This window comes from Netta rufina (genome assembly GCF_964035555.1).
Source record: "Netta rufina genome assembly, chromosome: 21".
In the NCBI taxonomy this organism is placed as follows: Eukaryota; Metazoa; Chordata; class Aves; order Anseriformes; family Anatidae; genus Netta; species Netta rufina.
The window spans coordinates 4,650,446-4,676,284 of record NC_140145.1 but is presented as its reverse complement, the minus strand read 5'-3'; the positions used below and the strand labels follow the sequence as shown (position 1 = coordinate 4,676,284).

Below are 25,839 nucleotides of genomic sequence, written 5' to 3'. Positions count from 1 at the left end.
CTCAGAAGCTTTTCTGGTACCTGTAACCATACGTGGGTGCTGTCTGGTAGCTGCAGGGGTGGGATGTGTTTGCGTGCTGTTGCTGACCATGTTGGTTTTGAAATTGTGCAGAGAGGCTGACTTGCTGTTGGTGGTGCTCTCCTCACACCTGTAGTAATGGTAAACTAGAGAAGCTTTTTGTTTTTCTCATTGTCTTCTCCTATTGGTCTGCCTGTGTGTTTCTCTCCCCAGTCAGATATTTCAATTTTGTTATCTTCCTTGGAGTTTCTCGCTCTGTTGGGTCATGGTTAGTTGGTTCCTTCTGCACAGAGATGGGGTGGCAGGGTGTTGGGATGGTACATAGCCTGAAGGCTCTCAAAGCCACACCACAATCAATCAGCCCTACAGCAAATGGCAGCACAGCGTGAGGTCTTGCAGGACTGGTATTTGGGGGAATTTGGAATTAATGGGAATGGGTATGTTTTATATGTTCATTTACTTCATCGCAGCGAACAATGCAGTGGGGTTGTTTTTGTTGCTCTGGGAGCTGAGTCACACTTTATTCACTTTTTTTTTTTCCCTAAAAGAGGACAGCCATTAATAAATCTGTGAGCGGTGTGACAAACATGTTAGAAGGAGTCAAAGGGATTTTTTCTCCTCCCACTGCAGATGAGTCAGCAATTACAGTATTGTGAAAGAAAATCAGCACCGAGTTTGTTGTCTGGGCATGGTAAACGTTTACATCTTAAAAACCATTTATGCTAGCGGTGTTCTGAGTGCTGGCTTCTGTAAGTGGTCTCCTGCATAGTGGAGCAAGTGTCAGAAGCTTTCCCTAAATGCCCGTCCATCTGAAATGAGAATATTTGATCAGAACAGCAGATTTCTGGTGGTTTACTCAAGGAGGTATTGACAACTGTTTCCATTCTGTCTCTTTGCAAGGTAAGATCCTCTGAAGACCGCTCTGTCAGGGGTAATTGCCACGTGAAGTAGCGTTGTCCTGTTCTGAACTTTGGCTGTTTTGTACACGTGATGGTTAGATCTGGGAGCGTGGCAAGGCTTGGCAGAAGCCTTCCTGCACAAACATGAAGGCTCATTCATATTCTCGATGTTACTTTGGTCAAGAAGAATGGAGCTGCCTGACTGTTTATTGGGACTTCAAAATACTACGGAAGGGGAGTAGCTGGCGCTGCTGGAGGGTTTTGTTTAGGGGCTAAAGGGCCTCCTCTGTCTGCTTGAAACACCTTTCTGCTGCCTGCCTAGCTTACAGGTTAGCGAGGTAGGGCAGCCTGATGAAATAAAAGGAGTGGCAACGCGCACGTGAACACTGACGTGTTTGACAGGTGCATTGTTTAAGCATAGATACCGTACTAAATGCTTGAAAAGCTTTGCCAAGGGATCAAGTTGGACTGTGACTGCAGGGTATGTAGATCCAGACTAGCTTTAAGCTGATAGTGGTGTAATCGCAGCAGCAACGACACTCGGCACAAGCTGTGAATCCTTTTAGAGAAACCTGACCAATACTTGGATGCTTAACCTTTGCTGTGGTTTGTGCTGTCATCACCATGCTCGCTTGTTTGCTCAAGCGGTGGCTAGCCTGGGTAAATGTACACAGCCTGTAGAGTAAATAGACCCTCCATAAACCCAAGAAGTCACTGAATTTTATTTCTGCCGAGACTTTTTTTTTTTTTTTTAAATGAGCCTTTTATAAAGAAAGGTTATAAAAATGAAAAATTGTCAGTGTTACAGCGAGGGAGAGTAAGATAGAAGCACAGAGAGATCAAGGAACGTGCTGGTGACTGAGATGAGAGTAATAACTCAGTTCTCTCTTTTTTTTGTCTCTATAGGTGAATTCAGTGTCTCTGTTCATTAAACTGTAACTTGCTTGCTGTTGACTTATGCGGAACTCAAACTCGTGTTTCTGAGCAGATTCACTGATGGTGGCAGTAGGATGACCACGTGCAGCCAAAATACTTTCTCTGGCTTACCATCCATCATGATGTCTAGCTGACTTTTCCTACACCGTGATTGATCCACTGCTGCCCTATTTAAATTACCATTTAATTGATGGGGTGGAGAGGGTGGCGTTACTCTTGAAAAAATACTGATAGTGTTTTCCAGAAGCTTTGAGGGATTGTACTCCTCACCTTCCAAAGTATCAATGGCAGGAATTAATTAGAGGAAAAACTAAGGACAACAAAACCCCACGTTCATTGGCTTGAAACTTGCATGGAGAAGGTCAAGTGTGTGCACAAAACAGCAAAAGGCTGGTTAAAGGGTAAAGGAAAAGGACCTGCTACTGTGGTGAGGGGTGCAGGAAAAAACAGGCTACTGATGGAGGTAGGGGACTGCCCTTGGGAGGTGAAGGTGCTTTTGGCAAATGTAAAATAAATTACTGGGGAAAAGAGTCCAAGCCCACTTCTGTGCATACAACCCTATGTAAATAGCTGCATTCCCGTGATACCTGATGCGAGTGACCGCTGTTCCATTGCATTCTGATTTAAATAATGTTTAGCTAAGCATAAACTTAAAACTAGACTTAAATTACCTGGGGCCAGAATGACTAAATGTGTGGAAGAGGTGAGGAGCATTACTCACCACGTGAATCGGCCTTACCAAGATTGGGAGGAGGTAAGTTGTGATTCCCCTTCACCGAGGGTGACGGGAGCATCGGGGATTTGGACTCCAGAACAGCAACTGCCCGGTTTTGTGTCTGAGAAGAAAGGCGAGGGAGGCAGTAACAAAGCAAGGAAGTAGTTAATGTGTTGTGTGCCCCATAGGAAGGAGAGAAAAAGAGGGAAGTAGTAGTGGAGAAAAACGGAGAAGGAGAAACAATGTCTTCGCTTCTTTTTCCCCTTATAATTCTACATGACAACATTCACTGTGTGATCATGCTTCCAGGACGATTTGGGTAAAAATGGTTGCACAAGGAAGACAGAGGACAACAAGTTGCCTTACTAGCGAGTACTACATGGCATTTTTGGTAATCAGCATTTGACCTGAACCTGGAAACGCTTTCAGCGTTGTTTGCTGGCTGTGCACCTGGGTGCTGATGTAGAACAGCAGTGCCAGCTGTCGCTGCGCTCGGGGCGGCGGCCGCCCCAACCCCAGCTGGTGGGAGCAGGAGCGGGTTCCTCGGGGACACCTGCAGCATGCAAGCAGCTCGCTTCAAATGCCGTGGAGATGGTCATACAAACGGCTGCGTGGGTTTTTACAGTACCACATCAAAAGTTATCTAGTTGTTAATTAATCCTTGGATAGCTAGAAGTCACGCAAAGGACCCTTGTTTTCTCTAGAAGAGACTCCTTCCCATCTCACCTTCTTCATTTCTTTAGACTTTAATTATTTAAATGTTGTGTTTCTTTGAGATCCTTACAGTAGCATGTCATACAGTGCTTAAAACAAGGAAAATAAAGAATAGGAACAGGCATTACTGAGACTACAAGTTACAGTGGAAAAGTTAGATACTATTTTCATAGCATAATGCAAGCTGTTCTGCTTGATGTTATGTATTTATAATGTGGTTAGATGTTTAATGTGCAGTGCTCAGTTGAATGTTTTTGATACTGCAATTGTTGATTTACTGCAATAAAAAGTTATTATAACTGATATGCTGCAGCAGGGCTCAGTTCAGTATCTTAACTGATACGTGCATTTGACTCCACCACCAAGTTTTAATGAACATAGCATTAAATTAGTACTGGATTCTTGCTTGCGAATGTTTAGTCAGTACAGAAGGAATTAGGGATGTCAAATAACCTTCAGCTGTACCATAAGCTATAAGTTGTTGGGCAAATGTAACAAGGTCTCTGAAAGCCACAGTGCCCAAAATAGGGAACTGCCTAAAAGTTACTTCTGCAGAATTGCTGGTAATGATATTGGCAAGCAGCAGCGCGTCTCCCGTAGCACAGCTGCAGGATCGCCGTCTTTCCTTCTCTTTCTGGAGCCTGGCTGTCAGCACTGCGCGCAGTGACGTCCTCAGGAAAGGAGATCTGTGACAATGCAAAGGGTTTTGTTGCCTCTGAAAATGAGTTCTCTGTCCTTAAATAAAACTAAACGAATGTATGCTGACCAATAAGCTATAGATGTTTGTCCAGAAGAGGTAAATGAAATGCTTGATGCTTACAAATGCAAGTTTGGGAAAGCAAATAATTCTTTTTTTCCTTCTACACCACTCCCACCCCCTTTTATTTTCCCCTTCAGTTTGGTGTGCTGCTGTTCAAGTGTGTAAAGGAAAGCTTAGCTCCTTGAAGAGAACACCACTTCAATGTCATAAATCGGGAATTTTTTCTGTTCAACTCGCTTACTAAAAAAACCCTACTTTCGGGTGCCACTTACCAAACAACTGCATTCTTTGGAGTATGTTTTGCAAGTTGTTTGTTTTAATCAAATCTTTAAAGAAAATAAAACTAAGAAAAGCTATCTGCAGTCAAAATACATGTACTGGTGGCAGACTTCTAGACTGCAAATTTATGTAGCACCGTAAATGTGGCTCCAATATGGCATCGTGGTGGATAAAAATTAGGGCTGTTAGGAAATAAGCATGAAGAAAAAAATGCTTGAGACAGAGGTATGGAAAAAATAAAAAGATATGGCTGCCCAATCATAACAGGAAAAGGAAGAGGTGGAAAGTGACACGAGTGACTTATGTCTAGCAAATATTTTGGAGGCAAGTAGTTTGTTTCTGATCTGTTTTTCAGATTTCAGCTGTAGGACTGAACTCTTGATGTCATGTTTGACATCCTAAAATATCAAGTGGAAAGCTTTGTGGTATTAATTTTATAAATAGACCTAGTACTCAAAAATAAACTTGGCGATAATCGGCTTTGTCTGTCTTAATTCAGGAATGGTCACTACATGTTTGCATAACTGGGAACTGTCATAGATAAAATTTAATCCTTTTGGGAGCTGATCTGTGAAGCAGCGTTTAAGTAACTAGTCACATACAGGATGTGTGCTTGTTCGTGTGTTTGCCTTACGTTGAAACCTTGCTGTGTGTTGGTTTAAGAGAAAGTTTGGTCTTTTTTTCACTGTAGTTTCTTGTTACGTGTTCCAATTGTCTCATAGCCTTCTCGTAAATGGATGACTCCACTCATAAGTGGATTTTGCTGCCCTTCTTTTGAGTTCTTCCACCTGGTTAAGCCATGTAATAGCATGCAGTGTGTTTTATAACGTTAAACAGGTAGATGGTGATCCCTGCTCTTGACATGAAGTACCTATGCAGCATCCATGTAGTTCGTTAGAAACAAAGCTGGTAATGCCCTTGGTTTGTCTGACTCCCATCAGTAGTCCCCGATACCCTAAAAAAAGCCTTATTTGTAGAGTAATGGTTGGCCAAAGTGACTTCTTGTTTGCTTGCTTCATTTTCAGTTCGGCCTATCGATTTTAGTTTAAACTCTTATTGGTGCTGTTTTGTGAGTTACCAAGTTGGTCTATAGGGTTTTTGTTTGCTTCTTAATGAGTTAGGGCCCAATTTGGGGAGTTAGGCCTCCCATACTGCCTCTCTTAGGGGATACAGAGTGCTCCCTGCCTCCTGGGGGCCGGCGTGTAATGGTGGCTCCTGTCATAGAGTGGTTCGCTGTGTGCTTCATTGATGTCCTCAGCCTTTCTGTGTATGGTGCTCCCATTCATGAACAATTCCAAAATGAACAGTTTTTGGTGGTTGTTTTTTTTTTTTTTTTTTTTTTTTTTGGCAGCCTATGATGGCAAACAAAAACTTTTCTTTCTCAGCTCTTTTACAGAACTGAGGTGATTTGGGCCTAACTTCAGAGCAAGACTTCAGCTATAAATGACAGTGATCTAATTGAAAATCTCTGAATGTCCCTTTCCTGCCAGTGACTTCAGTGCTTTTCCAGGCAGGCTTTAATCTGTGTAATGTGGCCTGCGGTTACCTGCAGCTGGCAGTTCAAATTTGGGTTCGTTCTAGAAAGTGGAGTGTCTGTATTGCTGTCGTACAAACCATATCCACTGAAAAGACAATCTTTTTGTGAAAATATAACCATTTTCACTTAGTAGAAAGAAGGTAGTTGGGATGATGTCTTAAAAATAACCTGCTTTTCTTTTTACACATACGCATTTCTGGGGGTTGACATATAATATGATTTATTTTCCTCGGGTGCGTGTGTTAGTGAAATGTGGATAACGCTGGTGTGGGGAAACTCCTCTTGTGTGTGTGGAACGCCAGGATCTGTCCTGAACACACCTCATACGGGTGGTAAAAACACTTTGAGCCTAGTACATGAATGAAAGCAATAATGCTAACACATAGTTGTGCCGATGTGTGGCCTGCAGATCTCACCTGTCGCCATTTGCTCTTCCCAGGGCCTACAGCTGGCCTGGCAGCAGCCAGAGCACTGTTGTGCCGGGTTATTCACTTTTTTCTTTTTACATGCAACTGGCAGGCTGGAGAGAAAGGCCACACTGTAAAAACAAAAGCACTTGAAGTTTCATTTCCATTTCCTGCTTGGTGACCCTGCCACCCCTCTCTGCTTGGGCGGGAGGGTTTAGGAAGGCCGAACTTCTTGTTGCCTCAGCATGAAGTGTCTGCTCTTGTGGTGTCCTCTGCCCTCTGTCCTCGGCAGAAGTCTTCTCTTCAGAAGAAATATAATGTGGTTGCTTTGCACAGCCAAAGTTTGCTTTCTGATGGGAGCAGTAGCACAGCCGCTGTTTTGAGGTCTTCAAAATGTCGGTCATACGGCAAGTGATGCCTAGGTTCCTTTTTGCTTTCTTTTCAACTTGTGTGTATGGCTCTGGGCACCTGCCCGGCTGTGGCACAATCCAGCCTCCCCTAGATATTAGAGCCTGTCATCGCGTCCCTTCAAGAGCCGAAGCCATGGCACCAGAAGCGCCTCCTCTAAGCCTGGCCTGGCCTGGCTCTGAGGCGGCGGCGTGGTGGCTGTGGGGGCTCCGCCAGGCGCCTCCAGCCCTGCTGCCTGGCTGCCTTGGCTTCCAGCATCGATCTCTCTCGAGCCAGTGGGGAGTGGAAGCGTAGGCTTACGCTTCTGCAAGAGATCGAAGGCAGCTCTTTAGCCTTGGGAAGTGCAGTCGAGCCTGGGCCTGGCTCCACGCATGCTGTTTCAGTCCTGGTTTTGATCCAGGCGCTTTCTGAGCTCCTTTGAAGCTTTCCTCTCAGTGAGCTGTCTTTGCTGCAGGTTTCTTTTGCATTCTGGAGAGTTCCCCTGTGCAGTTTGCCTTGCAGAATCCCAATAAGAGAGGGTGGCCAGGAAAGCTGATGTCTTGATACTGAAAGTTCAATTGAAAAAGTGAAATGAAGATTTCTTTGGTTCTGTAGCTACATATACCTTTTATCCAGCATGGAGTTGAGCAGATAACTTAAGCACTACGTTTTATAATACCACAGGCCCTCATAAACAGCAATCAGTAAAACATACCAGTGCATTTAAAAGATCCTTTTGTTCGTGTCTGCAGTTACTCTAAGTCATCTGGTACTAAAAATAAACATAACACACACAGCCTCAATGGCGTTCACCAGCCAGCATTTTACCACTGTAAGCTGTAGATCTGCTGCCACCGCTTTGCAAGTCTCAATGTTTGCTGCTGCTGAAGTTGTGTGGCCACTGTACTACGTTTTCTGTACTTGGTTTTAGTGGTAAGTGTTTTGGGTGGGCTATGTAAGCGTGTCTGGTGGATCAATATTTTGTGTATGTAGTCTGTGCTGTGTAGGGACTATAACTGAAACAAAGTGATTCAGCTTTTCTACCAGACGGAGTTGGAACACGTCCATAAAATGCTTTTGCAGAACAGATAGAGGATTGCTTAGAGGAACGCTGTTTGCTCAGTGCATTGCCGCATGGAGGTGGGTTTTGTTTGAGCTCATCTGCCTCTTGTTTCTATTTTGAATTTGAGTTCTGAGGTGTACAGTAGGAAACCCTCTGGCACCTAAAGCAGGCCTGTGCTTCTTGAGGTGCAAAGCAGTTAATATTGCACATGAAGATCAGTATTATAGGGGTGGCGGTTGTGCTTCTCACTCTTTATAGTGTCATGCAGCGTTGTGGTGATCGTGTTGTAACAGTCTTCAGTGCCTTGTGGACTTAATACTATTCCTTTTGTTTGCCATACCACCAGGTCATCTGCTAATGCAGTAAATACTGGAAAATGCAGATATATATGTGCTCGCTTACGGATTTTTACCTGCTGGAAACAGGAAGCGTTTGATCTGATGATCAGTTATTTCTCCATAGATTGTGGTCATCTTCTGGCAGTTTGGTTGAATGAATGTAGTTTGCAAAATGTGTTAATGGAAGTGCAGAACTGAAGGCAGGAGACATCAAGGCACCATGTTTTAGTTTATGATTTTTTTTTTTTTTTGTCTGTAGTTGTTAGCTCAGCAGCTGTCATTGAGTTTTCTTCAACCTTAGCCTTTGAGAACTTGGTGCTTTGACGCTCGGCCTTCACGGGCTTTTTGTTTGTTTTTTCCCAATTGCTTCCTTCGGTGTATTTACAGAAGTATGATTTTCTTTGGGGGAATTGTTTTCTATAGAATTCCCTGCCACGTTCCCAAATAGCTCTGGAGATACCTACTGCGATTTGATGCTGCAGTCTAAGAGAACTTACCTTCCCTCTGTGCTTAAAGGAGTCTCACTGGTTGTTCTGATTTATTGTGGGGCAACAGTTGAACTAATTAATAAATATACTTCAAAAAGCAAAAGCCTCAAACCTCTAAGCTGCAGAATGGGATGCCTTAACTGTTAGTGACGTACCTTATCTTCTGTTTTATTTTTAGTTGCTCTTCTACAACGGGTGGCAGAATTGGAAAAGGTCAATGCAGAATTTCTGCGCACCAAGCAGCAACTCGAGCAAGAATTTAATCAAAAGAGAGCGAAATTTAAGGAGCTGTACTTGGCTAAGGAAGGTAAGTTCTCTATTTTCTGGATTCTTTGAAAGTTTAAATAAACTTTCGCTGTATGTAAAGCCTATATGAAGAATAACCTCTGTAATGCCAACTACTGCTTCCCATTTGCACATGCACACCACAATTATTTTTTTTCCTCTGGTTAAGGATAATCCTAGTTAGGATTTAAGATAATTTTCTTCCAATACTGGGATAATTGGCTACATACCCATTATGAGATAACACATTGCTTTTGATTTGCCAAAAATGGAAAAGTAAGGTCTTAAACAGTTATAGTAAGAATGTAAGAGATGAGTAGGGAGTAAAATTCAATTGGTGGCTCTTTAGCTTACAGGAACAAATTTTTGGAATTAATTTAAAAATTTGGCTGCACAGACAGGAGTCAGCCGAGCAACTTGTTGTACATCCAGACACATCACCCCTGAATTTAATACCAACTCTAAAGTCAGTGTGCTCATTCTCTCTGAACAGCAGCTGAAGCAGAAAGATGTAGTCTAGATGATGTGCTTTTCATGCTTTGTGGCTAGCTTCTTTCATACAGTATTAATTTGTCTTACTTTTCAATCTGAGCTAGAATGTAAGCAGAAAAACATTGTAAAAATTTTAATACTAGCCAAGGGCATTTATTTCAATAGCACGCTGTAGGAAAATTTGAACCATATGAGCTCAAATATCCAATGAAGACTTGGAGAGTAGTGATAGTTGCTGTTCTGAGAGCCAAATTGGTTTACTTCTAATTCTGATGATTTTCTGTCCTTAACATATGAAAGCAAACCCAAAAAATAATGCATTAGGACTGCAGCTGCTTGTATTAGCTTATGAGAGCAGAAATACAACAGGCATAATGAAGATCAGATCATACAGAAGGCCTATTTCTTTGTGTTTCTAGCAGCTGGATGAAAGGAAATTTGAGATACAAGATGCTGCTGATGAGATCAGCAGTACTTCTCTCTTTTCCAAGCAGTCAAAAAATAGAAAATTATGATGATCAAAAAAAAACAACTTTTATATGTACCAGAGTGAAAGGATACCAGAGAAGAATATACAAGCAATTACTTCCCCCCCTCCACCAAAGCTTTTTCCCCCTCTTTGTACTCTGAGACCCTTTCCTAAAAATACATGTGGGACAGTGGCAGGCTATCTTTAACACTGTCATTTAGGAACTAAATAACATAGATGCTATAGGATTTTGTGGTGGTGGTGGTTGTTGTTGTTTTAATTCAAGGATTAATGTCCTTTTTAGTACTCAATTAGCTTAGAGTTTCATATTCTTTTTCAAGTAGTAAGGTCTTGGGCACCAGGCTTGATTAATAGAGATAGCTTGTTGTTTTTGTATGCTGGCCAGATCTTTCTGCTAAAGTTATTGCTGTTGAAATAGGCTACATGGGCATAAAACTATATTTTCTGTTAGTACTTTTAGAATGAATTGTATAATATATAGCATTTAAAGCTTTTGCTTCAGATTAACTGAAACCTCTAGAGGATAATATGAAATTAGTTTAATCTCTGCTTCTGGTTGCAACAATTAGGGAAGTAGTGGACATTCAGTTGAATGCATCTCTTTTTCTAGTGGAAACAGGCACAATAGAGCAAATTTGGCTGCTTAATTTTCATATACGGGCTCCAGGTAGTGTTCACAGAGTGTTTCTAGTCTAGAATACAAAGTATTCTGTCCAAATTTGGACCAAGTTGGTGCCAAAAATGGTGAAGAACTGTCTTCCTCTCTGTTGGTTTTATCTTTTCCAAATTCATTACCAGAATGAATTAAATAGTACTGAACTAATTAAAAGCACAGTTCACCTTCACCAGGCATGTTCATTCATAGGTTACAGCTACACTGTCTGATTTGTGGCTGCATCAGCAAAAAAAGAGTCACTTTTCAAGTAAAAGTCAAATAAAAGACAAGGGCAAATGAATTCAAGATAATGTTCCCTAAAGATACCTGCTAACATTTGTTCAGTTGTTATAGGTAGATGCTGTAATATCAGCGCTTCCCTCCCTGCCCTTGTTAGAGCACTGCTCTTTGTCATAGCAACTGTGGATACTCTTCGGATTGAATTTATTTTTAATCAAGCTAAATGGAAATAATAATACTTTTCAGAGGACCTGAAAAGACAAAATGCAGTGCTTCAAGCAGCCCAAGATGATCTGGGACAATTGCGGACACAACTGATGGAAGCTCATGCTGAAATGGAGAACATCAAAGCTATAGCCACTGTCTCTGAGAATACAAAGCAGGAAGCTATCGATGAGGTGAAGAGACAGTGGCAAGAAGAAGTGGCCTCACTGCAAGCTGTAATGAAAGGTAACAACCTGACAAGCCACTGCCACTGAGATCAGACACCTCCTTAGCATGCATTCTGTGATTTATGTATGCTCTCGTACAGAGTATGGAAAGTTGCTCTTCATGGCTTGGCAAAACTGAGCTACAGAATGGGCAGATCAAGCATAATTTCTAGGCTTGGCAAAAGGAGCTTGGTTCTTCTTTTCTGGTAATATGGAGATAAAAGTTAGAAGGAATCATGGCAGTGGGAATTTCCACATATATAGAAAACATTTCTGAGGAACTGGGAATGTGATACTTCATCCTTCATGAAGATAAGTATAATACATGTGATTTGGCAAGTCTGAAAACAGCTTTAGGCTGACAGCATGATTCTGTTCTCTCCTGTGTAAACACAGTTCTGCTGTCAGACAATTGTGTCCCTCCAATATCATCACATGGACTTTTCCCCAGGCTAGTTACTGCATGTGTTGCTGTTTTTCAGCTCTGGGTCTTCATGTTTGTTTTTTTTTGTGTGTGTTTTTTTTTTTTTCTAGATGTTTCTGAGCTATTCTTTATTATCTTTGCATGTTGCGCAGCTGTTCTAATTTCTGAGACAAACTATATTCAAGGAATAAAATATAGGATGTAAACTGGGAACAAATTGTTGCCATAACTGGCTGTTTTCTTCAAGGTTCACAAACAAGATCATAATATCCTGAGTCTACAGTCTATAGTTGCATTTTAGAGTGAGGAAGTAGGATTTCAGTAGTTTGTCTGGATAATGTGCTGAAAGGTGCAAAACATATTGCTAAATAGGATGTTAGATAGGTATGCTGTTTTGAAATTAGGGACTGTACGGTTTGGAGGGCTGGTTTGTTTGTATTCTAGCAATGGCCCAAACTGAAATGTAGTTTCTTAGTATCTTTTGCTTTTCTGGGGTAAGAGTCAAAGGGAAGAGAGGGGAAGGAAGACTTAACTGATGTCCTACTTTAGGTCAACTATGAAAAATCATTGGCTGGTTGGAGATGAAATTCATAAAGCTCTGTTGTGCATCTTGCATTGAAAGTAAGTTTTGGAAATGCTGTTTTATAGAGACTGTTCGTGACTATGAGCTCCAGTATCATCACAGGTTGGAGCAGGAACGAGCTCAGTGGAATCAGTATCGAGAAAATGTGGAACGGGAAATAGCAGAGTTAAGAAGGCGTCTGTCTGAAGGTCAAGAGGAGGAAAATCTAGAAAATGAAATGAAAAAGGTATGTTGAGATCTAGCTCTTCAGTTACAGTTTCGAGATGTATTTGTGTTATGTGTGGGTTCATTCCTACACCCTGCTATAATTCCCCATAAGTACACACAGCCCGGTTCTGCCAACTTTCAGCTCTTTGTTCGTGGAAGTCGTCATGATCTTGCTTTTGAATCCATAGAGGTGTTGTATCTGATGATATATATTCAGTAAGATGGTTCAACTTGAGAAGATGGCAAGGTTTGGTTTTCAGTTGGTAAAAGCAAGAGGCCTTGTAAAGTCTTTGGTTGTTCCGTCAATTGAACTCAAGTAAAGCCTCCCTTAGATTTTTCTGGAGTGACTGCAGATTTGTAAAGCTTCCTTTACTTCCTGCACCTTTGTTTTTTCTCTCAGATCTCATTACTACTTCTGAGGTTTTTAATGGGCACTATGTCTAAAATGTCTTTGGCCTTTGTTATGAGGTTAGCCGTGTTTGTGCAACACCATTCTGCTGTTTTCCTAGAAAATACTGAACCTTGATGCCATAAAACAATAGGCTTTTGTCCTGGTTTCAGTTAGGACAGAGCTAATTTTCCTCCTAGTAGATGGTGAAAGGTAATTGCCCTGGAGTTTGGAAAGGTTTTGTTGTTGTTCAAAGATCTGTGACTTTGAACATTTCCTGGAAGTAAGTTGAGGTGCCTTGGAGTGTGTTTGGATTTTCTTGTTGCATTTGAAAATTCAGTCTATTTTCTCTCCTTCAGGTGGGAAGGGGAATGAACTGGTCCTAATAGATAGGTTTTGAATCTTTGTATACATCATGTTATTAACAACTCATGTTTAAGTGAACTTGTCTTCTCAGCATGCTTACTGTAGTCTTTAAGGTATTCTAAGATCTTAAAATGTAATAAATAGTCCTGTGTTGGATGAAGAATAGTCTAACATCTGATAATGTGCAACGTCACTGCATTTCCATGTTTCTGCTTGCTGTCAGAAGTGGAGTATTGAATATCACAAACATTCTAAATATGTTACCTAGTCGTACTGTATAGTAACAAGCAATCAGTATTACTATTTCAAAATGGAATTTCCTTTCTAAAAACTATAAAAGAGATTCTCAAATATTGCTGGTTTTTGTTGAATGTTTGCTATTCAGTAACACTGTTCTTCATGTAGTCCTTGATTTATAAAGGTGGAAGTCTGAGTAAAGCCCATTTGACAGTGTTATATTTGCAGACGTACTGCTTCTGGATTAAAGACATCACCTTGTTTAGAGAAGGTTTTACCCCTAATAGGGGGAAAAAAGATTTTGATTAAAGCTGGAGGAATTTGATCAGTGTGGTGGGTCCCTTACCAACAAACCCAGAAAATGCAGAGCTCGTAGTGTAAAAGTCCTATCAGTGCATTACCAACAAACTGTCAGTAACAACTTTCAGAAAATAATCTCTCCACTGAAAGTCTTCTGGTAACTAAAACCTCAGAAATTTCTCTTTTTTTTTCCTAGCTGGCGTGGTGATCATGTAACAGAGCTGCAAGTTGCTCAGATGGCAGCTCACTGAGGCTCAGTAGCTTTGCTGTGAGCCAGTTAGCACTGAAAAGTTTAAGACAGCAGATAAATAGTGATTTCAGCAGCACTTCTTCAAAGGTGTTATCAATGTTTCTTGTGATCCTGAAGGAAAAGGTGACTGGCTTATTAATCTGTGATTAATATGAGCTTGGAAAGGTTTATAAGCCTGTAGAGGAACATATACTTTATGTAATAAGAGGGGGAGGGGGAAAGCTGGTCTTCAGAGTGCAGCTTGAAATAATTGCTTAAACTGCTTTGCATGGGGCTTTTTAATCTTCTTTCTCATTAAACCTGTGAGGTTTTTCCTCAAGGAGACTAAGAATTAGATCAAAATCAGGAAAAGGACGTTCAATTTCACCTAATAACAAACAAGCAAATCCCAAGCCCCCCAAAAGCTGTGTTTGACTAGCAAAATAATGAATATTCATGCCACAGCAGTCAGTGAGGAAGGATGAATTTTCTCGATCATTTGGGTGTACTGTTTGAATACCTGGAATCAATTCCTCATGCAAAATGGTATTGCCATCCAATGGGGTGGTATTTATCCTCTGTCCTTATAAGGATGAGGGATTATAAAGATGGATTTATTTTATGCTAAGGCATGAATTTATAGTTTCTTTAATAATTTCATCTTCAGCTCCAAGGAATCTCCAAACATCACAAAAATTTTAAAAATGTTGCTTTGTGTTGTAAATAGGCCCTATTCCAGCATATAAAATACAACAGCTCTTAAAACCAGGAGAAAACAACACCACTGTCTAGCATTGACCATGTGAGGTGAGAAGAATGGACAGCGCAGAGACAAGGTCACAAGTGTTGTGTTTCAGTCCAGGACACAAGCCTTGTTGGCTCTCTTGACTTGGTAATATCTCAGTTCAGTTGTGTTCAGTTCAGTTATAAAATCCATTTTAAACAACAGAGAATCTATGAAATTCAATACTGCACCCACATACTTGATAAAGGTTATGCTTGTTGTCTGCATGTTTTTCGCCTTAAGGAGAAAAAGGGTAGATAACAAATGTTGCTCCAAATCCTGAAATCATCTCTTTGAATTTAACGCCTATTTATTCGGTCGAATGTACAGATCTGATCTGTGTGCTATCAGGCTTGCAATGTGCTTGGTTTTCGTCACGGTTTGGGAGCACTCAGGTCAGGTGGGTAATGTTTTGATAAAAGTCTAATTTGAGCTGTATTTACTAGGTTGTGACTGCTTTGCAGGCAGTCTCCAAGTCTTGTCTGCAAACCTGGAGTTTGGCATTCTTGAGCGTCTCCTTGTCAGAAAGAGCGTGTCTGGTGGAGCACAGGCTGTTGTCTGGAAGCAGCTGTTCTGCTTCTCCATGTAAATATATTTCAAGCTGCAAATTGCCGAATGTCTGGAGGAAACCTAGGTATTTTGTGATTTTTATGATAAAGCAACAATTTCTAGGAAATCTCTGTTGGAAACTGTGTGCATGGTCTATAGATCTCCGTTCACAACTCAGAAAAAGTAAATACCATTCTCTAACGATAATGTGCCTACCTGGTGATTAATCTCTGAGAAAATGGATTATTGATTGATAAAAATCTCTCTTCCTGTTGCTTTGTGATCCCAGGTAGGTTCTTTCAGGTAGCACAGAAGCTGGAAGAGGTCTGGCTGTAGCAGTGTGTGCTTCCATCAAGCTCTCTGCTCAGCAGTGACTGGGCTCCTTCTGGAACATGGCTCGGTGGGGAGGCATCCCGCAGGCTCCCAAGCTTTGGCTAGTCCATTTTTCTCAACCTCATCTTCCATCCAGGCATGGGGCTGATTTTGTCGTTGGAGCTGTGATGAATCTCAAGGCCATTCCTGGTACAGTTCTGTCACCCTGGGAGCAGCAGAAGTCCACAGAACAAGCAGGTGCTTTGTGTATCGAGCGAGTGAGAAGGAACAGACCTGTCCCAAAGTGTGCTTGTTGGACAGGATAGGGGAGATAGGAAGGGGAGGGTAATTTGATTTCTGTGGCAGAAGTGGCCATAAAATCTGCTGTTCAATTCTGCTTTCATTGTTCGTGATAACACTGGAATAAATTTAGATGAACTGTAAATATTAGTCCTGCTTTAAGGAGAGATTCTCAGATTGTCTGTGTATCTGTAGGGAGCAGTCAGGTATTCTACTTGCCTGAGATTTCTCCAGCTGAAAATGTTGGTTTTAGTAGCAGTAAAGGGCATGCAAGATCGCTGTGTTGAGCTGCCAGATGAATGATGCAATGTTTGGGGTGTTGGCTTGGGCTCCTTTTTTAGGGTGTTCTGTCTGTGGGGTCATCCTCGTGCCGTGGTCTGCAGATCCTCTGTGCCAGGCTGGGGGACAGCAGGCTGCTCTGGTTTGGGGAGGGGTTGGGGATTGGTTGCAGAGGCAGTTTTGGTTCTGGTTGGTTGGTTTTCGTCAGGTGATGAATAAATACAAGGTGGTAATATGTGAAAACTAGGTCTGTGGCAGTCAATTTTGGAGGAAAAAGAAAAAGAAGTGCATGTTTTAATGATGATACCTCTGGAGGAGACTGAATGGCTCCTTTTCACAGAGGCAACGTGATACTGTGACACCTCTTGCCACGTGACGGCATGGTTTATGAGACTGTTCAGTGGCAGCTCCAAGTAGGTTAAACTCTGCGTGTGCTGTTGTTACATGGAGTAAAAAATAATGACATGGCATGTTTCATTCAAACCCGACTTTCAAAAGCAGACGGGCCAAGCAACACTCCTCTTGCTTAGCAGAGAGAGGCTGTTTGGAGTATTTATCTTAGTATCACGGTGACCTTTTATGTGAATCCTTCCCCATATTTTTTAAGTAAAGATTTGCAATGTGATGCAAGGACAATGTCAAACTTCATTAACAAAGAAGTAAAAGCTAGAGTACTTCTTCTATCACATGGAATTTGATAAACAATTTTGTCTCTTCAGTTATTTGCTGCTGAGCAGTCTGATCTTGTTTTAGGAGGACTTTCTGTCTGTTTCTCCAACTGGTTGTTTCCACCATGGATGTGTTTGTTGCTTTATATTCAGCATTGAACAGTGTGAAATCAGACTGGTGACGAAATGTTCCTGTAGTTATCATGAGTAATTAGGAAAAAGCTTATTCAACAGTCCTTGAAATGTTGGGCTGTCTATGTGAGCCTGCTATAGGTAGCTTCAAGTGAGAGAACAGATCGAATAAATGAAATATTAAGAAAGAAAAATCTGTGAAGTTGAACTTCTGCTCCCATCTGTTCGAAAAATGTGACTGATGAGTTAGTTGCTGGCTGCTAGTGACGGGATATGTATGTTTGTGTGACACTGTCACATGTCCCCAGTATTGAATTCACTGGGTCAGGTGATGTCCCTTGCTTTTCCTCACAGATTTTATTTGTGTGCCTTGGACAAACAAACCAGCAGTGACAAAATATAGCAGAAGTGAAAGAAACAGGAAGAAATTTGGTTTTGTTTTGCCTGTAGAATTTTATTTGTAGCTTTTTTGACCCCACAGGCCTGGTAACATTTGTACGATTGCTATGTATGCAATAGTGTTTTATGTATTCATTTTAATTCATCTCTAAAACATCAAAGCTTTCCATTGTCTGCTCTTCTTAAAAGCCTTATTTAGGATACAGTTGTCAATAAGCTTACCAGGAAATGAAAATCCAGTGAGTAGCCTCTGAAACCTACGTTCTAGTCTAGATTTAAAACAAGACATGAATATTTTTTTCTAGCAGTTACCACATTTGATCGGGCTGGGAGAAGTGTCATCCTTAGGAGGCTCTGCTTGAGGACACGGTTCTCTGCCCTCCTCCTGTCCCTTCCTGAACTCCTCCAGTAGAAGGCAGGGAAAAGCTGAGCGTTCTCAGCCTCCATACATAAAACCAACCCAAATCAGGTGGTTTAAATTTTTCCTGGCAGGAAGAATTTTACTGCGGTGAATATTTGAGTCTCCTTTTTTTTTTCCGGAGTGTTCTGCTTGTGGAGTCTGTGGGAGCTGTCGCTCTCACTTTGAAAAGCTTTGCTGGAGACATGAAAGGAAGCCTGCACACTGGATGCTATTTCTCATTTTAATTCTTGCTATTTTAACCTCGTTCTTTCTCTATTCCCCCTCATCAGTCTCCTCAATCTGTTGACCTGGCTTTGATCTTTGCAGAAGTGTTTTCTTGAATATATCACGGGTTTTGATGGATGGTCTGTATGTGGTTTTGAAATACTCGAGTATGGTAACACCAAAAACGGATGCTGCATCAGTAGTAATTTTAAACTGAAGAATAATCTTCCAGAACAGAACAAAGCTGCACTATGTGTTACTGTGCAGATCCTTTTCCTTTTAACTGCATAAGTAAGTAAATGAATGGTCAATCACTCACCATGAAGTTCTCGTGATACACTTTTTTTTTTTTTGTGAGCCATGTGGCAGCAGGCCGCAGGACAGCTAGGCCTTTAATAACAGAAAAGGATACACATTTTGAAATGCATGTCCCCCAAGATTTGAGAGTATTGAAATTTAAAAGCAGATACTCATGGCCCAAATCCATACATGGATTCAAAATTTAGTTGCTTTTTCTGAAGGGAATAACATCTGCCTGTTGTCATAGAGGCAATAGCTGAACTAAATAAAGAGTATTAAGACAAGTGTTGAAAGTGGAAGTTTAGTCAGCAGTTTTTACTGTCATGGAAACTTCCTCCAAATGTCTCACAAAATGGAAAAATTGTGGTGAAAACTATGATAATGTGTTATTCATAATTTATTGCATTAATTTCAGGCTCAGGAAGATGCTGAGAAGCTTCGTTCGGTTGTGATGCCTATGGAGAAGGAGATTGCAGCACTAAAAGAGAAATTGACAGAAGCTGAAGAGAAAATAAAGGAGTTAGAAGCATCAAAGGTGAGGAGGAATTGTAACTGTATCCTGATTTGTGTCTTGCATCCTACTAGTTTGATGCAGATTAATAATGGCAAATGTTGTAAGAGATAAAAAGGTATACTTTTCTACTGCTTTGCAGATAACATTTTTGACCTCTATACGTTTTTCTGTCTTTCTGTTTTCAGGGTTGTTTTATATTCGTGTGTCATCTCTGCTTAGATATAACTGCTAAAGTTCAGCTCTATTGCAAATGGAAAAAAAAAAAAAAAAAAGCTCTAGAAAAATAGCTGCTTTGCACCTCTCCGACAGCCTGGCCTTTAGATTACTGTCATGCTTAAAGCCCCCAAGAGATTTGCATTTGGCAGATTTTTTTTTTTAATCTACTACCACCTAGCATCTGCTATATTTCATCTTCTAATCCTGGGCATAAAGCTGAGGGAATAGCACCAGAAATCTTGTATCTTAAACTTTAAGCAAAGCTCAGATTCATAGAAAGGAATCCCAGATCTTGTTAAAAAAAATCATTATGAGCAATTTCCCCAATGTTCCTGTATTCTTCAGAACCTGTACTGAGCTTTCTCATCAGCTGTGGTGGTAAATAATAGCTCCATCACATTAAGACAGTTGCATGTAATGTACTGTTTTATACAGGCATGCAAATATCTTCTGTAACAAGTATTTCTATTTTTGAAGTCAAATAGGCTGAAACTGCAAAATAACCTACAATTTGGATGTTTCTAAAACATCCAAACACCTTCCTTGTGCTCTTCTGGATCACGTTCATTGAAAATCATCCCAGTAGGTACTCAGCACCTTGAGGTCTGTCTGTGATTTGAGGAAGTGGTGTAATTCATTTAACACTATTAATTGTACTAGATTGATTGGGAGTCCATGATTGAGCTTTTTCTTTCTTCATAGATTCTTTATGCAAATTGCTTTATAGGTCACATTTTGAGACAGAAATGTTGCCTAGGAATAATAGTTCTCCAGGTAGTTCTGTTTGTTCTCTTGATGCAAATAATATTTTTCTTTTCATTGCCAAGGTGACAAAGTGGGAACTTTCTCTTTTCTTTCATGCTCTCAAAACATGAGCGCGGTGCTCTACAGGATGAGTAAAATGCAAGCACATCTTCTGAAAAAAAAAAAAGAGAAAAATGAGTTTATCCGTGCTTATAGTTTATTGGGGGATTTTTTTTTTTAAAGAATTCTCCCTTTAAATGGTAATTCTTACAAAAAATCATTTAGGCCTTAATTCTTACCTGTGGTCAATTCAACTTCATTATTCCTTCTGTCTGAAGTTCCCAGTAATCCTATTTCAAGCACCTTTTCAACCTGAACAGAGAGCATTGCTGTTTTCTATATAGCAAGGAGGGGTTTAAACATAGACATAGGAAGTTGTTAAAGTACTTTAATCTACAGTGCTATAAAAATACAAGGCATTTATTTGCATGATTTTATTACAAGACTGGTGTGAGGACTGGCAGGTTGTGCAGAATGAGCGGTGCAGTTGGCTTTTCCATTGCTCATGGTGAAATCCCTCAAGTCTGCTTTAAGTAACGGTATTTTTTCAGTGTCAGGTACTTAACTGGATTGGTGAAACTATGCTGCTTTTTTTTTTTTTTTTTTGTCCACTGTTCTGCCCTTCCCAATGGCTATTCTACAGATTTCTCCATTTCAAAGGCTTGCAGAGAGAAAACTTCTATCCTAGGGCAGGAGAAGCTGTCCCCACCATTAACGGAAATTAAAAGTAGAAGGGCTTTGTTCAACTCTTGAGTCATTGCCTGTGGCTCCTCTACTGCATTGAGGAAGATGATGAACAACTCTGTAGCCAGTCAGGAATTGCCTGAAGGCTTTTGTTGCTTTTGATATAAAAACTCTATGATTCCTGACTCAGAAAACCATAAAACCCTATAGGGCCATAAAGAGATCTTTCAGCCCACTCCCTGCTGCAAGATGGGATCCGTTTCTACATGCATCAAGTTTGGCAGATGTTTATGTAGCCCTATCTTAAAAGGCTCTCACCGGAGGTTCTGCAGTCTCTGTGGGACATTCGTTTCAGTTTTTTTGTTAGCCTTTGCTGTTTTTAAAAAACAAAACAAAACAAAACAAAAAAAAACAAGCAACAAACTACTAATATATATCAGTCTTTCGTGTTGTAATTGTTTTTCATCCCATCCAAACAGATTTTCCTTCCTCTTTGCAGCAGGCCTTCATGGGTTTGAATGGTTGTTTTTTCTGCCCATTCCTAAGTTTTCTCTCTTCTGAGGTTTCGTCCAATCTTGCCTCATAGTCATATTTTCTGACTACTATCTTTACTCTATTTTGAATTGTCTCCACATCGTTCTTTGGGTGTGAAACCCCAAACCAGATGCAGGGTCAGCAGTGCATGCTTGCAGCCCAGAAAGCCAACCATATCCTGGGCTGCACCTCGAGCAGCACAGCCAGCAGGGTGAGGGAAGGGATTGCCCCCTCTGCTCTGCTCTTGTGAGCCCCCCACCTGGAGCCCTGCACACAGCTCTGGGGCCACCCGCACAAGGAGGACAGGGAGCTGTTAGAGTCAGTCCAGGGGAGGCCACGAAAATGATCAAGGGGCTGGCGCACCTCTCCTATGAATACAGGCTGAGGGAGTTGGGGTTCTTCAGCCTGGAGAAGAGAAGAAGGCTCTGGGGACACGTTGCAGCAGCCTCCCTGTACCTAAAGGGGGCCTACGAGAAAGCAGAGAGGGACTTCTTACAAGGGTATGTAGAGATAGGACAAGGGGTAATGGCTTTAAAGTGAAAGAGGGTAGATTTAGATTAGATATTCTGAGTAAATTCTTTACTCAGAGGGTGGTGAGGCACTGGCATAGGCTGCCCAGAGAAGCTGTGGATGCCCCAGCTCTGGAAGTGCTCAAGGCCAGGCTGGATGGGGCTTTGGGCAACCTGCTCTAGTGAAGGTGTCCCTGACAGCGGTCAGGGGTTGGAACTAGATGATCTTTAAGGTTCCTTCCAACCCAAACCACTGTATGATTCTCTGTGCTGTTTGCTTCTCTACCACTTCTCAGTGGGATCACCTCACTGTTGGGATCCATCTGTGGAAACTCTAATCAAGTCACTTAAATGTTTCATTTTGTGGAATTTTATAAGTAAATGATTTATTCAGAAAAAAAATGCTACCTGCATACTGATAGTTGAATACTTTTGATTTCTAGGAATAAACTGCTGTCTTCAGCAGCTGTATGTTACTGAAACAGGTGACACGATGACTTCTAACAAAAAGGAAATGCCTGAGAGTGTTGCTTCACTGAGATGGTGGATTTCCCTCTTTTTATTCAGGTTAAAGAACTGAACCATTATTTGGAAGCTGAGAAGTCATGTAGGACTGACTTAGAGATGTACGTGGCTGTTCTCAACACGCAAAAATCAGTACTGCAAGAAGATGCAGAAAAGCTGCGGAAAGAACTGCATGAAGGTACCTATGTGCTGATAATCCTTTTGACTCTTCTATGTAAGGATGTTACACAAAACAAAATAAACAGTATAGCTGTTACTTCTCTTCTGAGCTTGTATCTGAGTTGTATTTGGGGAAAAAAATGGGATGGAGAGGAAGCAGTGTGTCTATACGTGAAAGCCCATGAAATGTTTATAAAAGAGGTGACTTTGGAGTCCTCTTATGATGGAGAGAAATAATATCCACTCAGTTGCTCTGGGGATGCTGTTATGCAGTTGAATTTGTGTTAGATTCTCATAGTATTGCAAGCTTCATTCTTACTAAAGTGATTTTACTGGTGTCTTATTTGTGTAGAATTATGAGCATTATTTCCATAATGCAGTAATCTATTGATACATCTCTCTGAGGTATGCCAATTCTGAACGCCTGGTGGTGGAACAGATGTGTGAATGTACGTCCATGGCAGTACAGCGCAGAGTCACTGTAGAGGAATGTAAAGCTGAACCTTCTGTTGAAATAAATAGGGACTTAGAAGACCATCTTTTAAAACCAGCACTAAAAAAAGAAACTATGAGAACTCATGAATGAATTTAAGATAACAGTTTTCTAATTGGGAAATCTTGCACTTTCAGTGATACATTCCTAGTCTCAAGACAGCTTTAGGGATTAGGAATTTAGAAAATGTCTTATTTCATTCTACATAGCTGTTGAACAAAGCTATATTGTCTTTGATTAGAACAATAATTACTTTTATGCATGAGAATGCCTTGTTTAAGAAGACAGGTTAAAAAAAATTGCTGGTTCAGAACAACTCTTTCTATTTTTGAATAGTCTGCCATCTCTTAGAGCAAGAGCGGCAACAGCACAACCAGTTGAAACACACATGGCAGAAAGCCAATGACCAGTTCTTGGAGTCTCAGCGTTTGTTGATGAGAGACATGCAACGTATGGAAATTGTTCTGACCTCTGAGCAGCTTCGACAAGTTGAAGAACTGAAAAAAAAGGATCAGGTTACTTGCTGCTTCCCTCTTTTTATTTTATTATTTTTTAATTACAGTACTGTAACTTTAATGTGGTACAGAAAAGTATGGAAAACATGTTGGAAGCAGAAGTTATTTGTGTGCTAATATTTCCAAAAAATGACAGCAGTCAGCTTTAATAGTTTTCCATTTAAATGACAGCTGGGAGTTGTAACAAACTCTCCATTTATGTGAATGTTTTAATACTGTTACCTATAGTAACTTTAAAAGTAATGTTGCCAATATTATTAAGTGAAAAGGTATTAATATCAAGAGGTTAACCTAGTTGTTTTCCATCACAGATGACAGTTTCTTACTCCAAGATCAAGGATGTTAAGATAGCAAGATTCACTTCCTTCTAGTTGTTTATTTTATTTATTTAAGACAGAACCTAGTTCAGGCATAAATTTAAGAGCTTCATTTTGAATTCTCTGATGCAAGTGATTGTGTTCATGCTTTATGGCTTAGTGTTCTGTGAGGTCTTTATTTGATTCTTTTTGTATATATTATTGCATTGTTTGTGATCAAAGCACTTGTTTTCACATTTATCTTGGAGGTTTTTGCTTGTATACCGGCCATTAGTGCAGCCATTAGATGAGTGCATGTTATCAGGTTCTGTACAATAGCCACTAACAGCTATTTTTATTGTTCCCTATTTGGTAATTCCTATAAGAATTTGGATCTAAATAATACATTCTTTGGATATTTTTTTTCTAGAATGTATGTTGGACACTGAACATGAAAAATAAGTCAGTTTGGGTGCCTTTTGAAATGAACACTAGATTTTTTTTTAAATGAAAATAACCCTTATGAGACAAATAGAGGAGTATTTAGCCAAAAGATAAAAAGTCTTTCTGGTGCTGTCTTCCTTTGTAGTTCGGTGTATGATGAAAGCTAATGTTATGACTACAGTGGCAAAATTAAATCCTGTATATATGCATTCACTATTGACCATTGATTTCTAGGAAGATGATGATCAGCAGAGACTTAGCAAGAGGAAGGAGCAGAAGCAAAAAGATTCAGATGATGAAACGAAAGCTTCATGTTCTCTAGCCCATGAGGAATCCCTTACCCAGCTCTCTAATGAAGAGGTAAAACAACTGAGTAGTTCAAAGCAACTTCAAGTTCTTTTGCATTCCTCAGGGTGATTACAAATAGAAATGCAAACGTAGTGACTTTGTTCTCTGTCACTTATAATTCTTAATAAGCAGTGTAAAATCTTTGGAGATGCACTTGAATATATAAATTCAAATAAAGATTGGAAGACAATACTGTAAAATCCTCTGAGAGATGCTGTTAAAACTGTAATTTACCTTTTGAGGTAAATTATTAAATTGAGGTACCAGCTGTTAAATTCTCTTTGGATTTATATCCATATTCTAACACATTTTCAGAATTAAATTCTAATTAAATTCAGAATTGAAATCTAAATTTTCAGAATGAAACCAATTAAATCTGAACAGTAAGCAAACATTTTGTAACTAATTTGCTAACCTGCTTCTTCAGTTGAGTGCGTGCGCATGTGTGTTTTAAGATATATCCAACTGTGTAAACTGAGGGTTTTGACCACATCTGTTCTACAGCTGAAGATTAGGGGTTTTGTTTGTTTGTTTTTAATCCAAGCTGGTAGCTGGGGCTTAGCACCAAGTTTTCGCTGAAGCTGCTTGAGCTACATTAGTAGCTTCGTTAGACAGCTGGAAAAAGCGATACTACAGGATGTCATTGGTTAGCAAGCCGTTTTGGTGTTGTAGGAAGTCATACACTGGGACAAGCTGAAATAGTATTTGAGATTTACTTAAACTTTTCATTTGCGAAGAAACAAGTCCAAGGAGCACACAGATTGGAACTTAGAAACCAAATACCAGAATGGGTAATTATTTCTCCTTTTCCAATGTATTTTGCTTGCTTAGCTGATACCCTAACAGGTTCCATTTTGGTTTTGTAAGTCAAAGTAAGGACAAAATAATATAAAAACTGTGTTTTGCACTATAGAAGCTTGCGTAAGCCCCAAGAGACTTGAGAATTTTCTATGTGAGCTGATATTTTGTTCATTTTATTTATCCTTTTTAAAGAGAGAAAATGTATAAATTCCAGGGTCTGCTATTCATTGTTTATCAATGCTTTGTAACAGTTCGCAATGCAGAAAGATGTTCAAAATCATAACGTCTAAATGGAGCAGAGATACCCTTTATAATACACCAAGGATACATTTTTTTTTTCTGTTTCATATACAGTGTTCAATACTAACATTTCTTTATCGAGATAGGTAAATAAGAACAATTGATGACAAACAAAGGTTTTGTCTTCTGATGTTTTCTGTATAATTTCAGTTCTTGGGATACATTTTAGTCCATTAAGTACTGCATTTATTTAGTTCTAGGAATTATATGCAATGGGAAATCTTGTATTTTGGGGAAGGATATGGTTTCCAAAGTCATTTAGGATTTGTTTTCAATTGCTATTTATGGATTTGTTTTCTATTGCTTCTTAGAGCCTTTTTAGCTGCACAGAAAGTGTTTTACAAGTGGCAATAAAGTGTATTATCAGTCATGTCTTATATCTCTGAATTTAAATTCTGAGCTCTTCTCTGTTGAGCATTTAAAAGGCTTTGCAGCTTGCAATACAAAAAAACCAATTTAACTATATCATCAATCAGTTGTC

General features: G+C 40.1%; 1 protein-coding gene across 1 annotated transcript in view; it reads left to right on the top strand.

The window, feature by feature from the left end:
- RABEP1 (rabaptin, RAB GTPase binding effector protein 1) overlaps nt 1-25,839 on the top strand; it is a 52,476-nt gene that overhangs the window by 9,828 nt on the left and 16,809 nt on the right. The window contains exons 2-8 of the mRNA XM_084299816.1: nt 8,720-8,848; nt 10,950-11,153; nt 12,207-12,367; nt 18,632-18,751; nt 22,045-22,180; nt 22,991-23,169; nt 24,144-24,269. Coding sequence (XP_084155942.1) covers nt 8,720-8,848; nt 10,950-11,153; nt 12,207-12,367; nt 18,632-18,751; nt 22,045-22,180; nt 22,991-23,169; nt 24,144-24,269 — 1,055 coding nt within the window. The remainder of the gene's footprint in view (nt 1-8,719; nt 8,849-10,949; nt 11,154-12,206; nt 12,368-18,631; nt 18,752-22,044; nt 22,181-22,990; nt 23,170-24,143; nt 24,270-25,839) is intronic.